Source organism: Nerophis ophidion, linkage group LG14, assembly GCF_033978795.1.
Source record: "Nerophis ophidion isolate RoL-2023_Sa linkage group LG14, RoL_Noph_v1.0, whole genome shotgun sequence".
NCBI lineage: Eukaryota > Metazoa > Chordata > Actinopteri > Syngnathiformes > Syngnathidae > Nerophis > Nerophis ophidion.
The window spans coordinates 24,454,959-24,470,110 of NC_084624.1; the positions used below are offsets into that span (position 1 = coordinate 24,454,959).

A 15,152-nucleotide genomic window follows, 5' to 3' on the forward strand; every position below is an offset into this window, starting at 1 on the left:
AATGACATTCAGACTTTACTTAAATCAATTACGGAGCAGCATCTCCTCATCTATGGCTCAATAGTGCAACAACAACGCCAGAAATGTGTCCCGTGAAAAAAACGTCTGACTGGAACTTTCTAATAACTAAAGTTCCTTGGGTGAATAATGTAAACTCACTACACCGGTATGTTTTAGCGCTTTCATGGTGAGTTTACTGACAGATATAAGTTAGAACTTTACACAACTTTATATTAAAATGGCAACAGTGGAGGATGAATGTCCCATAAGAAGAACATAGAGAAAATGAAGAAGCTTATTGACTACGGTGGACTCGCGCAATTTTTCAGGACTTATGCAAAACCCCAAAACAGATCAGCAGGTACCAGAAGGTAAGAAAAGTGGCTTTTGCATAATCTTGCGAAACAAAACGCCAGATAATATGTTTTACCTTATACACACACCATAATAATACTCGTATGTTGAAGAACAGTACAATCCATCAAGCGGTGCGGCTTCATAGAATACCAAAGTCGTACTTAAACATTTTAATCTATTTTTGAGCGCCGTGTGAAATGTTCTATATTTTCAATGGCACATATAAAATGTTGGTGTTGTTTACTCGAGTCATTTTGCAGTCTCCACGTATCTCTTATGTGTGTCTGCCATCTACTGGTCACATTTATCATTTCATAATGTACCAAATAAAATAGCTTTAAGGTCGGTAAGTAAAAACAGAATTATTCCGTACATAAAGCGCACCGGGTTATAAGGCGCACTGTCGAGTTTTGAGAAAATGAAAGGATTTTAAGTGCGTCTCGTAGTCCGAAAAATATGGTAATTGATTTTCGGTCAAAAAGTTACTGCAGATAAGGTATTTTTGAATACGACAAAATTACAGCAATACTTAATACAGTACAGCCAGTGATGCCCGATGTCCAATATAGTGGTGTCCAGCAACCCCGGCAAATTGGGAGGGGAAAAGCGGTTGAAATCTTGATTTTCTCAAATCACAAAATCAATAATCAGTGACTCTAACAATTATATTACTTTTTAGTTGCCCCAAATTTGTAAACCTGCAAAAGTCTCTTGTAACAGAAGGAGTGGACAGATATTTCCCCCCTGCTATGCAGACCCGCACGTCTGTCAGCCATCTTGTTTTTGGGGAGTTTTTTTCCCACTTACAACAGCTGACCAACCGGTGGGTGGTATTGTATGGCAAAACACAACAGCATATAACAAGTGTGTCACTGCTCAGATATACTAAAACTGATATCATTATAAAGAACAGTGTTCGAATAAAGCAGAACTGCTATGCTCACCAGCTGGAACCGGAGTGACATTGCTGACGTTAAACCTGCTGCTCTCCTCCTCTATGTTGCCAGGTAACAGGGACCCTGAGCCCACCGTTTGAGACCAGGCGGGTTCCTCCTCTTCGGGAGGAGATTCCAGAGAGACGTTCAGGACCGTCGCTCTCTGGACTGGAACCCATTCCAGCGATGTTTGGGAAGTGTTGTTGCTGTTGTCCGAGGAAGGAGATGGAGAGGGAGTTGTTGGTGAAGGGGATGGAGGCAAAGAAGAGGATGGTACTGGAGGGGAAAGTGATGTTTCAGATGAGGATGGGGATGGAGGTAAGGAAGGAGAGGTGGATGATGTGACAAGTGGTGATGGTGATGATGATGATGAAGATAAGGCATTCAAGTCAGGTTGGTCAGACAGGGGTTGGGTCTGAGTTGGCACGGTGGTGGAGAATGTATTGGTAAAAGCAACATTCTCCTCCCTAGTTGTGGAGATCACTGTGGGCTCAGAAGTGCTGGCAGCCATCGTGGTAGTGCTGATGATTGTGGTGGTGGTCTGTCCTTTCCTGTGACCCCTTTCTCTTGACCTGGATCTTTCCCTCGGTCTACTGGTTCCAACTGGCCGTCGGGAAACTTGTATCTCCCCTTTGGCCTCTGCAGCAGTAATCTCACCGCTTCCCTCATCGTCCCCTTTGCTCTTTTCTTCTCTGCTTCTCTCCTCCCCTCTGTTCTTCTTCCCTCGGCCTCGGCCTCGGCCTCCTCTAGAAGTGGACTGAGAGCTCGCTGTGGTCTCCTTCTTCTCACCGGACTGGGTGGTGGTCTCAGCGTTCACACGGACCCACACAGTTTCCATGCCAGATGATGTTGTTTCAGGAGCTGGGTTGGAAGTGGTGGAGGGATGTGGGTCTGGTGTCCCCACACTGGTGGTTCCTGCTGTTACAGAATTATTAGAGGCAGGAGGAAAAGACACCAAACGGCTAGCTGGTTCTTCATTTGATGGAGTTGTGATCTTCCTTGAGGGATCAGTGGATGCTGAACTTCCCCACGAGAAGAAACCTGTGGAGGAAACCAAACAAGGTCAAGGAATGTCACTTTTCTGGCTGTTTTTTTTGGATCCCAATTAGCGTCTGCTAGAGCGGTCGGTATTCTTTCTGGAGTGCACCCTTTAAATGACAAATTCCATCAAAATACATTGATTTAACATTGACAATAAACATTTAAACTGTTACCGGCATAATTCATATACAAACCCCAAAACCAGTGAAGTTGGCACGTTGTGTAAATCGTAAATAAAAACAGAATACAATGATTTGCAAATCCTTTTCAACTTATATTCAATTGAATAGACTGCAAAGACAAGGTACTTAATGTTTGAACAGAGAAACACATTTTTTATGCAAATAATCATTAACTTAGAATTTAATAGCAGCAACACATGACAAAAAAGTTGGCACAGGGGCATGTTTACCACTGTGTTACATGGCGTTTCCTTTTAAAAACACTCTGTAAACGTTTGGGAACTGAGGAGCTTTTCAGGTGGAATTCTTTCCCATTCTTGCTTGATGTACAACTTAAGTTGTTCAACAGCCCGGGGTCTTTGTTGTGGTATTTTAGGCTTCATATTGCGCCACACATGTTCAATGGGAGACAGGTCTGGACTACAGGCAGGCAAGTCTAGTACCCGCACTCTTTTACTACGAAGCCATGCTGTTGTAACGCGTGGCTTGCCATTGTCTTGCTCAAATAAGCAGGGCCGTCCATGATAACGTTGCTTGGATGGCAACATATGTTACTCCAAAACCTGTATGTTCCTTTCAGCATTAATGGTGCCTTCACAGATGTGTAAGTTTCCCATGCATTGGGCACTAAAACACCCCGATACATCATAGATGCTGGCTTTTGAACTTTGCGCCTCGAACAATCCAAATAGTTTATAAATGGTTGATTTATTCAGGCTAGTAAGGTAAAGTGTTGTACCTGACAAGTTCGGCTACCTTGCTTCTGCAGCGTTCATCAGACGTGTCACATGATGTTAGCGTGACGTTGTCTGTGACGTGTTATATGGATTGTACCATCCCACGGCGTCCCCTGGTGTGCGCCGGGGGAAGGGCGGGGCGCCCCCTGTCGTCTGGATGTCTACCAAACGGCCTAGGGCGGCCCTGCAGGACTGTGTCCCGGGTGTGCACACCAGGGGACGCCGCCATCCCACCACTTCAGGTGGGATGGTACAATCATATAACACGTCACCGACAAAGTCACGCTAACATCACGTGACACATCTGATGAAGGCTGCAGAAGCAAGGTAGCCGCAACTTGTCTGGTACAACACTTAACCTTACTAGCCTGTATAAATCAACCATTTATAAATACACATCAGTAGGCTAAATGAACTTCTTCAAAAAAAAAATCCAAATGGTTATTTTCTTCTTTGGTCTGGAGGACATGAGGTCCACAGTTTCTAATAACAATTTGAAATGTGTACTCGTCAGAACACTTTTCCACTTTGCATCAGTCCATCTTAGATGAGCTCGGGTCCAGAGACGCAAGAGGCTTTTCTGTGTGTTGTTGATAAATGGCTTTCACTTTGCATAGTAGAGTTTTAACTTGCACTTACAGATGTAGTGACAAACGGTAGTTACTGACAATGGTTTTCTAAAGTGTACCTGAGCCCACATGGTGATATCCTTCACACACTGATTGTGACGATTTGTCACTTCATTTCTGTTTGTTTGCTTGTTTTGTATGTACTTCCCATCAGTGCTCTTATTTTGGTTTCCAGTTCCTGCTTGTCACGCTGAGCACTGTGTTTGTTCACTCACCTGCAGTTGATTGGCAGCTGGTCCACACCTGCTGCCAATCAGCATATGTTCTATTTATGCTTGCCTCAAGCACTCTTCCGTGCTCGAAGATAGCATTATGTTTGGAACGTTTACATGCAAGACTGCTTCATTTTCTCTGTTGATATTAAAATCATCATACCTGTTCATCGTTCTCTTGGTTCTTGCATCTTGGGGTCACAAAGAACTGCAGCCAAGCGAGTTCCTAACCCTGATGTCGCTTTTTGATGCAGTACCGCCTGAGGTATTGAATGTCACGGGGATTCAATGTTGGTTTTCAGTCTTGCTGCTTATGTGCAGTGATTTCTCCAGATTCTCTGAACATTTTACGGATATTACTGACCGTAGATGGTGAAATCCCTAAATTCCTTGCAATAGCTGGTTGAGAAATGTTCTTAAACAATTTGCTGAGGCACTTTTTTGGACAAAGTAGTGACCATCATCCCATCCTTTATTGTGAGTGACTGGGCATTTCATGGAACCTGATTTTATTCCCAATAATGGCACCCACCTGTTCCCAAGTAGCCTGTTCACCCGTGGGATGTTACAAATAAGTGTTTGATGAGCATTCCTCAACTTTCTCAGTCTTTTTTGCCACTTGTGCCAGCTTTTTTAAACATGTTGCAGGCATCCAATTCCAAATGAGCTAATAGTTCCAAAAAATTTAGTTTTCCAGTTCTAATGTTAAGTATCTTGACTTTGCAGTCTATTCAATTGAATATAAGTTGAAAAGGATTTGCAAATCATTGTATTCTGTTTTTATTTATCATTTACACAACGTGCCAATTTCAGTGGTTTTGGGTTTTGTATTGTACAACATTAAAACTATACTGTTTGATAATAGGTGCACGCACGCACGCGCGCACGCACACACACACACATGCACACGCACACACACACGACACATTCATGGTGTAGAGCAGGGGTCACCAACCTTTTTGAAACCAAGAGCTACTTCTTGGGTACTGATTAATGCGAAGGGCTACCAGTTTGATACACACTTAAATACATTGCCAGAAATAGCCAATTTGCTCAATTTACCTTTAACTCTATGTTATTATTAATAATTAATGATATTTATCTTTGTGGAAACGCTGATCATCTTAATGATTTTGTACAATAAATATATATAGAAACAGATAACTATCAATATGCAACACTTTATTTTTATATTTTCTCACATTTTCAAATTGAACATTTTCAAATGATCACTTGAAAGACAGTCTTGTGAAATCACAATATCCCATTTTAACTAGCTGGCCACTAACATTTTTTAACAAATCATGAATTATTTTGCACCATGTTTGTACAAATAATAACTCATGTAAAATACAAAAGTAAACTCTCAAATTTTTTAATAAATCATGTCACACTTTGAACTGGACACCAAATCTTTTATCTGTTTCTTTGTCAGTTAGTGGGAAGCCTAGCATTGTGTAACTTGACACTGAAACTCTGAGTGAGTCTTGCAGATGTGCATCAGTGAGGCGTGTTCTGTGTTTGTTCTTGATGACGTTCATGTCAGAAAAGGTTGATTCACAAAGATAAGTGGAACCAAACAGGCTTGCAACCTTCATATCTGCTGCGCATACACCACTGTGATTTTTTGTGTCAACAAGGCACCAAAAGTTTGGTGCAGCCTGGTGGGCTTTAAACTTTAAATGGTCAGGAAAGAAGAGGAAGGAATTTAAAAAGTAAAAAGGTATATGTGTTTGAAAATCCTAAAATCATTTTAAAGGTTGTATTTTTTCTCTAAAATTTGTCTTTCTGAATGTTATAAGAAGCAAAGTAAAAATATAAATGAATTTATTTAAACAAGTGAGGACCAAGTTTTTAAAATATTTTCTTGGATTTTCAAATTCTATTTGAGTTTTGTCCTTCTTAGAATTAAAAATGTCGAGCAAAGCAAGACCAACTTGCTAGTAAATAAATAAAATTTAAAAAATAGAGGCAGCTCACTGGTAAGTGCTGCTATTTGAGCTACTCTATTTTTAGAACAGGCCAGCGGGCAACTCATCTGGTCCTTACGGGCTACCTGGTGCCCGCGGGCACCGCGTTGGTGACCCCTGGTGTAGAGCAAAGGTCTTCAACCGGTGGTCCGCAGAGGTACTGCAGGGGGGTTGTGAAATTTTTGGTTGATTTAGACTTTTTTTCATATGTTGTTATATTTTTTAAGTGGAATTTTTCAAAAAATGTAAATGTAATGAAATAGACTAGATTAACATTGACTCAACACATTGTAGTGTAGTTTACAAATGGCCACCTTACTCACTATACCTTGCAGGTTTTAAATAAAAACATGAATAATTATAATATAATATTTATCTTAGCATTTAAGATAGATAGCAACTAGTGCACTAGTGGCCACCTCAAAATTAGTAGCACGAGTTGCAAGCTAGCAATTAGTGGTCCTATTTGCCTGCTAATGATTAGCATGTAGTAGTTGCGAACTGGTGATTAGCAGCGCTATACTGTAGTATTTGAGTATTTTAAGTATTGCACAATAACAATGTACTTTTAGGACCAGTTTAATCTAAAACACAATTTATTTACAAGATACTGTCACAACGGGGTCGCATCTTTATGCGAGGTCATTCTCCCAGGAATGTAGAATGGACAAGTCCGGATGACAGCGTGAGGTAGGAGATGATTTAACCTTGAACAAAAACTCAAGTAGATACAAAAAACGGAAAACAAGGCAAAGGAATAAGGTGCTGATCGCACTTGAAGCTAAATACTTAGCATGGACTAGAAGACAAGAGACGTGATGAAAGCATGAAGCAAACACTTAGCATAAACTATGGCCTGGAACACTCAGGGAACCGTGGCATGAAACTAGCAAGACTTACTTGGCAAGTCATGAGAAAAACAATGACGCCTGGCCGACTGACTGGCAAAGACAGGCTTAAATAATGCCTCTGATTAGAAACAGGTGAGCGTTCTGAACAACAGAGGCAGGTGAAAACAATAACCAGACCAAACTCAGGTGTCACAAACAGGAATTAAAGGAGTCCAAAACTAACAGAAAATACAAAAACATGATGCGGACCACGGATCATGACAGATACATTATTCGGGGTTCCTCGCTCCATTTCTCTATCAATTTGGGGTTTCTTGGCCTGGAAAACATTCAAGACCCCTGTATTTCATATTTTTTGGTGTACCGACGCTTCATGCCAGGGAAACAAACAAAAAAAACCCCTCTGTTAGCCACAAATGTTGAAGGCTACCTGCTTGCTTTTAACTGGTCTGCCATGGAAGACTTTTGTTACACCCTCCTCATTTAGCATCAATTTTAAGAAAGTTTTGAATTGTTTTTGTAATTATATGAAATGTACACATGGATGCATGTGTACATAAATGTATATCGTTAATATAGCATGTTTGTGATTGAGGCAGTTTGACTTTGAAACGCAATAATTACATGTTAATTATTTACATACAAACTACTTTACCCTAACTTGAACCATGTCTCAGTATGTTTAAAACCTCCCAAATTGTTGTAACATAAAAGGGAAGCTAAAAGCCCCTATCCCCCCTCCCCCATCATTTGGCTCCATTAATGTGGAGTCGAATTGTTCTCTAATATTCAGGACATGATGTTGTGCTAATGTTAGCTCTCCCTAATAGCCAGAACCATCCATCCATCCATCCATCATCTTCCGCTTATCCGAGGTCGGGTCGCGGGGGCAGCAGCCTAAGCAGGGAAGCCCAGACTTCCCTATCTCCAGCCACTTCGTCTAGCTCTTCCCGGGGGATCCCGAGGCGTTCCCAGGCCAGCCGGGAGACATAGTCTTTCCAACGTGTCCTGGGTCTTCCCCGTGGCCTCCTACCAGCTGGACGTGCCCTAAACACATCCCTAGGGAGGCGTTCGGGTGGCATCCTGACCAGATGCCCGAACCACCTCATCTGGCTCCTCTCGATGTGGAGGAGCAGCGGCTTTACGTTGAGCTCCTCCCGGATGGCAGAGCTTCTCACCCTATCTCTAAGGGAGAGCCCAGAGAGACATTAATGCTGTGTAATGACAGGGACAGAGAGTGAATGACTCCATATTTGCGTGATGACATCAATCCATTGCAAAGTCTGTTTCGTTAATGTTTATTTTCAGACATATCAGCATTTTTTGTTTGAATGATAGCCAATAGTACTTTTGGTTTTTGATTAGTTATTTCTGCACAGACTTTATTTTTCTCAAACAATTTTATGTAATAAAAGCAAATTATTTTACTATTTTGTTCATATTGTACATTGTGTATTTTGTTTAATTGTTCATAAATACATTTATTGATTTAATTTTTTTAGCCTACAATCTCATTGAAAAGTAACTTTACAATATTGCATTACATTTATAGCATATGCACTGTAGGGAAAAAAAATTAAATTGATCTTTTCATTGCTTTCGGCTAGGAATGCCTTTGACATACGGTGACGTAAGAAATTATATAGAAAGTTAAAACTAGGTACATTTTATAACTAGCAGTATCACCCACCATTTCAAGTTAGGTTTTGATGGTACACAAGCAATAGTTATAAGCAAATCTCAATGCAATTGTGTATTTTGGTCTTTTGCACTGCAACAAGATTCTAAAATAATAATGTTACAAAACACAGCAACACTTGCAGCTATTCTGAGGTTTTAAAGCAGCAAACCTCAGATGATTGATAGTAATAATTATGGTGCATGTTATTTGCATAATTGAAGGCACATTTGTACAAACACCCCATCTTTTCTGACTTGCTAATGCACAGTTAAATGACTGTTTTTCTTTTGAATAATTATAATTCTAGTTAATGTGCTGTAAGGATTAGAGAAGAGTAAACAAATAATTAAACTACTGTACTTACCTGATGATGTTGTACTGGACAAATTCCCTTCATCCTTTTTTTTTGCCGCTTTTTCGCTCGTGGGCCCTTTTCGGGTTCCGGTTTCGGTCTCCTCATCGTCACCAGTTCCCAACATGTAGTTCCAAGGCTTCCAGAAGGATTTGACAATCCCAGAGATCACCTGGCATTATTAGGCATGGGCGCAATTAATGAACTGTGCCTTTCTCCATCTGCTCAATACAAACACTTGCATGGAAACAGGAGTTCAGAACATTCACAGATAGGTCATTGTGATGAGATACTCTATCCTTGTGACCCCTTTAAAACGAAGTTCAACACTAAACAAATCCGCCTCATAAAAGTGTAATAATAAAGTTTTATACACAGTAAAAAAAATGGTTTCGACTTTTACAGCATCAAAACTTTCAGCAATTTTAAACCTAACCAGATAATGTTTTTTTCATCATTCACATATTGTTAATCCTTTTATGTCATAAGAACCCCTGATTTTTTTTCAATGGGTAAAACACAAAATATGTAATATTTTGCCAAAATTCCAGTGAAATGGGAAATATTTGGGATACAGTAATTGCAGTCTTGGTCAATAACTGAACCGTGTCAGGCTTGCCAGTGACAGTTTGTATGTGTTTTAGTTTTTCCTCTGTGTGTTTAGTATTTATAAATAAATTATAAAAGGGTTGTACTTTTATAGCGCTTTTCTACCTTCAAGGTACTAAAAGCGCTTTGACACTACTTCCACATTTACCCATTCACACACACACGTTCACACACTGATGGAGGGAGCTGCCATGCAAGGCGCTAACCAGCACCCATCAAGAGCAAGGGTGAAGTGTCTTGCTCAAGACACAACGGACGTCACGAGGTTGGTACTATTTCCTGTCAGCACTCTTATTTGTCTGTCACCCTGAGTGCTTTGTTTCCCCTCAGATGCAGCTGATTGGCACCTGGCCACACCTGGGGTCAATCAGCTTGCTCCTATTTGTACCTGCTTTGTCTTCCAGTCAGTGCTGGATTATTGATTTGTCATGTCGCTCTTGTCGTTGCTACCTGTCGTGTCGTTTCCTGTCTCGTCAATGCAGCGTTGCGGTAAGCTATATTTGATTGCGGTTTTTAGCTTACTGCTTTTGGTTCCCTGCTTCCAAGTTTGTTTTCATATTTCATGTACGACTTCTGTTTTTCTGCTCGAGACCTGCCAGCTTCCACGCTAGGCCTTTTTGTGTTTGCTAGCTTGCATGCTAAGCTCCGTTTATTTTCTAATCTCCCTGCTAGCTCTAGTTTGTTATCCGCCCACGTGCGCGCTTTTTGTTTGTACCATTTGTTTGTTCTTTGTCTTAGTGTTTTAAATTAAATCATGTTTTCCTGTTCAATGCCTGCATCTTGGGGTTCGACACCAACTAACTTTGACAAACCGACCATTTTAAACATTTTTCAAAAACACTGATAAATTTTACACTTAAGTCCCAAAATGGTCCTTTTTAAAAAATTCCAATAAAAATGTAAGATAAAAAAAATCACTATCACCGACTTCGACTTTTAGATATCAACTTTTTGTGTTTTTTATGTATTTTATGTACAAACCCTGTTTCCATATTAGTTGGGAAATTGTGTTAGATGCATTGATTTTAAAACATTGCTCTTTGTTTTTAAATATTTACATGAACTGGCAACTCAATATATCTCGGACCTCATCCAAATTTACATTCCTGCGCGCGCTCTGAGGTCCAAGAGCCAGTTCCAGCTCGTGGTGCCCAAGACCAGACTTAAGACCAGGGGAGACAGGGCCTTCTCTGTGGTCGGCCCTAAGCTCTGGAACACTCTGCCCCTCCATGTTCAAACTGCTTCCACAGTGGAGTGTTTTAAGTCTCGTCTTAAGACCCACTTTTATTCTTTGGCTTTTAACACTACGTGAGTTGTGTGGTCGTCTGTCCTCTGTGTTTTTTATACACTTTGATTTCTATTTTACTGTTTTAATTGATTTTACCCTTCAAAATAGTTTTTAATCATATTTGTTTTTATATTGGTTTTATATTTATTTATCTTTTGTTTTTATTCAGTCATTGGTGGAGCATAATATTGTTTTTTTAATATTGTTTTTAACATGGCTGTGCAGCACTTTGGAAACGTTATTGTTGTTTAAATGTGCTATATAAATAAAGTGGATTGGATTGGATTGGATTTGCAAATCATTTTCAACACATTTTCAGTTGAATATGCTACAAAGACAACATATTTGATGTTCAAACTGATAAACATTTTTTTGTGTGCAAATAATCATTAACTTTAGAATTTGATGCCAGCAACACGTGACAAAGAAGTTGGGAAAGGTGGCAATAAATACTGATAAAGTTGGGGAATGCTCATCAAACACTTATTTGGAACATCCCACAGGTGTGCAGGTTGATTGGGAACAGGTGGGTGCCATGATTGGGTATAACAACAGCTTCCCAAAAAATGCTCAGTCTTTCACAAGAAAGAATGGGGCAAGGTACACCCCTTTGTCCACAAATACATGAGCAAATAGTCAAACAGTTTAAGAACAATGCTTCTCAAAGTGCAATTGCAAGAAATTTAGGGATTTCAACATCTACGGTCCATAATATCAAAAGGTTCAGAGAATCTGGAGAAATCACTCCACGTAAGCGGTATGGCCGGAAACCAACATTGAATGATCGTGACCTTTGATCCCTCAGACGGCACTGTATCAAAAACCGACATCAATCTCTAAAGGATATCACCACATGGGCTCAGGAACACTTCAGAAAACCACTGTCACTAAATACAGTTCGTCGCTACATTTGTAAGTGCAAGTTAAAGCTCTACTATGCAAAGCGAAAGCCATTTATCATCAACATCCAGAAACGGGCCTGATATGATTTAAGATGGACTGATTCAAGGTGTAAAAGTGTTCTGTGGTCTGACAAGTCCACATTTCAAATTGTTTTTGGAAATATTTGACACCGTGTCATCAGGACCAAAGGGGAAGCGAACCATCCAGACTGTTATCGACGCAAAGTTCAAAAGCCAGCATCTGTGATGGTAAGGGGGTGCATTAATGCCCAAGGCATTGGTAACTTACACATCTGTGAAGGCACCATTAATGCTGAAAGGTACACACAGGTTTTGGAACAACATATGCTGCCATCTAAGCGCCGTCTTTTTCATGGACGCCCCTGCTTATTTCAGCAAGACAATGCCAAGCCACATTCAGCATGTGTTACAACATCGTGGCTTCGTAAAAAAAGACCTGTGTCCCATCGAAAATGTGTGGCGCATTATGAAGCGTAAAATACGACAGCGGAGACCCTAGACTGTTGAACGACTGAAGCTCTACATAAAACAAGAATGGGAAAGAATTCCACTTTCAAAGCTTCAACAATTAGTTTCCTCAGTTCCCAAACATTTATTGAGTGTTGTTAAAAGAAAAGGTTATGAAACACAGTGTTGAACATGCCCTTTCCCAACTACTTTGGCACGTGTTGCAGCCATAAAATTCTAAGTTAATTATTATTTGCAAAAAAAAATTAAGTTTATGAGTTTGAACATCAAATATATTGTTTTTGTAGTGCATTCAATTGAATATGGGTTGAAAAGGATTTGCAAATCATTGTTTTCCGTTTATATTTACATCTAACACAATTTCCCAACTCATATGGAAACGGGGTTTGTAAACTGCATTAATTGCCTTGTTTTTTTAATAGTTCAAACTGATCCATATATCGGGAATCAAAAACCTCAAACCACAAAGGTGCCTTGATAGTCAAGTATACCGTTTAGAAAAATGTACAACCTTCTTCTCAGCAGGCGTTGGGACCACTGGAGGTCGGAGGAACTCAGGAGAGTCGGGCTCAAATGGTTCCCCCCAGTCGACGCTTTGACCCAGGACCACTTGAAGAGTCACGTAAGAATCCGATGCGTCTGAGGACCATGGGTCTGACGCTGCAGGGAACTTAGTAGTTATTTATCCTAATTGTCTGGACATCAACGCAAGCATCATGAACTCCTCCTTACAAGCGTTGACACCATGAAGGGAATCCTCCTCATCAAGGTCCACTAGTCCAGTCCAGTTAGATGAAGAGTGCTTGTTCGTGGATCCTACATTTATTGACAAAATCCATCCATAACATTGCTTGATTAACAGATGAAAGATATGTGGTATAAGACATTGCATGTAAAACCTTTGGGAGTTGGTGGCGGATTTGACAGCTCTGGACTCTGTGACCTTATGGATTCAGTACTTGGGCGTGTGAGGTAGCTCCATGGCTTCCACAGCGAACTGTAGATCTGTGAGATGGTGTCGGTGCTCTTCACTTTACCTACAAAAATAGACATAGGCAATAGATACAGATAAAGTGGTTTTAAAGATACCAAAGAAAATCCTCCCCCTCCTATTTTCACCGCTTGTGTCAATCCAGAGTTTTTACAGCTACATGACCGTGTTAAAGCTGGAGCTCCGGATTCACTGTTGCCATAGCTACAAGAGCGGCCTTGGCATGTGCCATCATTGTTATTACAGACAGAATGCACGGCTTCTACAACATCTACTTGGAGGGAGGGAGAGCTTCTTGGACATGGGCTTACCGCAATAAAAAGAAGTACTGTAGCAGCTAGTGTACTTCTATACTGTAAAATTCATATTATATTACCATATTTTACGGACCATAGGGCACTTCGGATTATAAAGCAAACTGCCGATGAGCGGGTCTAGTCAGGTCTATTTTCATATAAAAGGATTAAAAGGCGCATTAAAGGGATCATATTAATTTTAATTTTTTCTAAATGGAAACATTTCCTTGTGGACTACATAAGATGTAATGGTGGTTCTTTGGTCAAAATGTTGCATAGATGATGTTTTACAGGTCATCTTGAAGTCGCTTTCTGACAGTCGCTTCAGGATGCGCAGTTTTGTGGGCGGTCTTATTTACGTGGCTCATCTTTGACAGCGTCTTCTCCCCGTCATCTTTGTTGTAGCGTGCAAGGACGGGAGTGGAAGAAGTGTCAAAAGATGCATCTAACTGTTCTAATGACATTCAGATTTTAACTCAATCAATAACGGAACAGCATCTCATAATCCGTGGCTCACTAGTGCAACAACAACGCCGGAAATGTGTCCCGTGAAAAACCGTCCGACCGGAACATTCTCTAACAACTGAAGTTCCTTGGGTGTACAATTTACCTCACTACACCATTATGTTTTAGTGCTTTAATGGCGAGTTTACTGACAGACATAAGTAAGAAATTTACACTACTTTGTATTAGAAATGGCAACAGCGGAGGAAGAACGTCCCACAACAAGAAGATAGAGAAAAAGTAGAAGCTTATTGACTATGGCGTCGGCCCGTGTGAGCGCCGTGTGAAATGTTCAATATTTTCAATGGAACATTTAAAGTTTTGGTGTTGTTTGCTTGAGTCATATTGCAGTCTACACGTATCTCTTATGTTTGACTTCACCATGTACCAAATAAATAAGCTTTCAGGTCGGTAAGCACAACCAAAATTATTCCGTACATTAGGCGCACCGGGTTATAAGGCGCACTGTCGAGTTTTGAGAAAATTAAAAGATTTTAAGTTAAGTTAAAGTACCAATGATTGTCACACAAAAATTAGGCATGGTGAAATTAGTCCTCTGCATTTGACCAATCCCCCTGTTCACCCCCTGGGAGGTGAGGGGAGCAATGGGCAGCAGCGGGAGTCATTTGAGGTGATTTAACCCCCCACTCCAACCCTTGATGCTGAGTGCCAAGCAGGGAGGTAATGGGTCCCATTTGTATAGTCTTTGGTATGACTCGGCCGGGGTTTGAACTCCCAACCTACCGATCTCAGGGCGGACACTCTGGCCACTAGGCCACTGAGTAGGCATATATATATATATATATATATATATATATATATATATATATATATATCCTCCTCGTGCACTAGTTGACTGAAAGAGTGCGCACTTGATGTCACGTTATCGATGGAAAAATGCATTTTTTGACTATAGGATTTGCCTGAGCGGCTAAAAGACTCTGAGAGTAACAAGCGGTACAAAATTGATTAGACAGGACAGATTAAAGATTTGTATTTTTTTTTAAGAACTTGGGACTTCCTGCGGGCCGGTTTTTTGGACGCTGGCGGGCCGAATCCGGGTCGCGGGCCGTAGTTTGGGCACTGCTGTTCTAAATCATGGTTTCACTGTAATTAAGTAGTGGAT

General features: G+C 40.6%; 1 protein-coding gene across 1 annotated transcript in view; it reads right to left on the reverse strand.

Moving 5' to 3' along the window:
* Positions 1 to 15,152, reverse strand: part of LOC133568336 (neurocan core protein-like) — a 117,218-nt gene that overhangs the window by 26,576 nt on the left and 75,490 nt on the right. The window contains exons 8-12 of the mRNA XM_061920209.1: positions 13,135 to 13,272; positions 12,968 to 13,051; positions 12,747 to 12,895; positions 8,960 to 9,119; positions 1,302 to 2,333 (exon numbers count right to left, since the gene is read on the reverse strand). Coding sequence (XP_061776193.1) covers positions 1,302 to 2,333; positions 8,960 to 9,119; positions 12,747 to 12,895; positions 12,968 to 13,051; positions 13,135 to 13,272 — 1,563 coding nt within the window. The remainder of the gene's footprint in view (positions 1 to 1,301; positions 2,334 to 8,959; positions 9,120 to 12,746; positions 12,896 to 12,967; positions 13,052 to 13,134; positions 13,273 to 15,152) is intronic.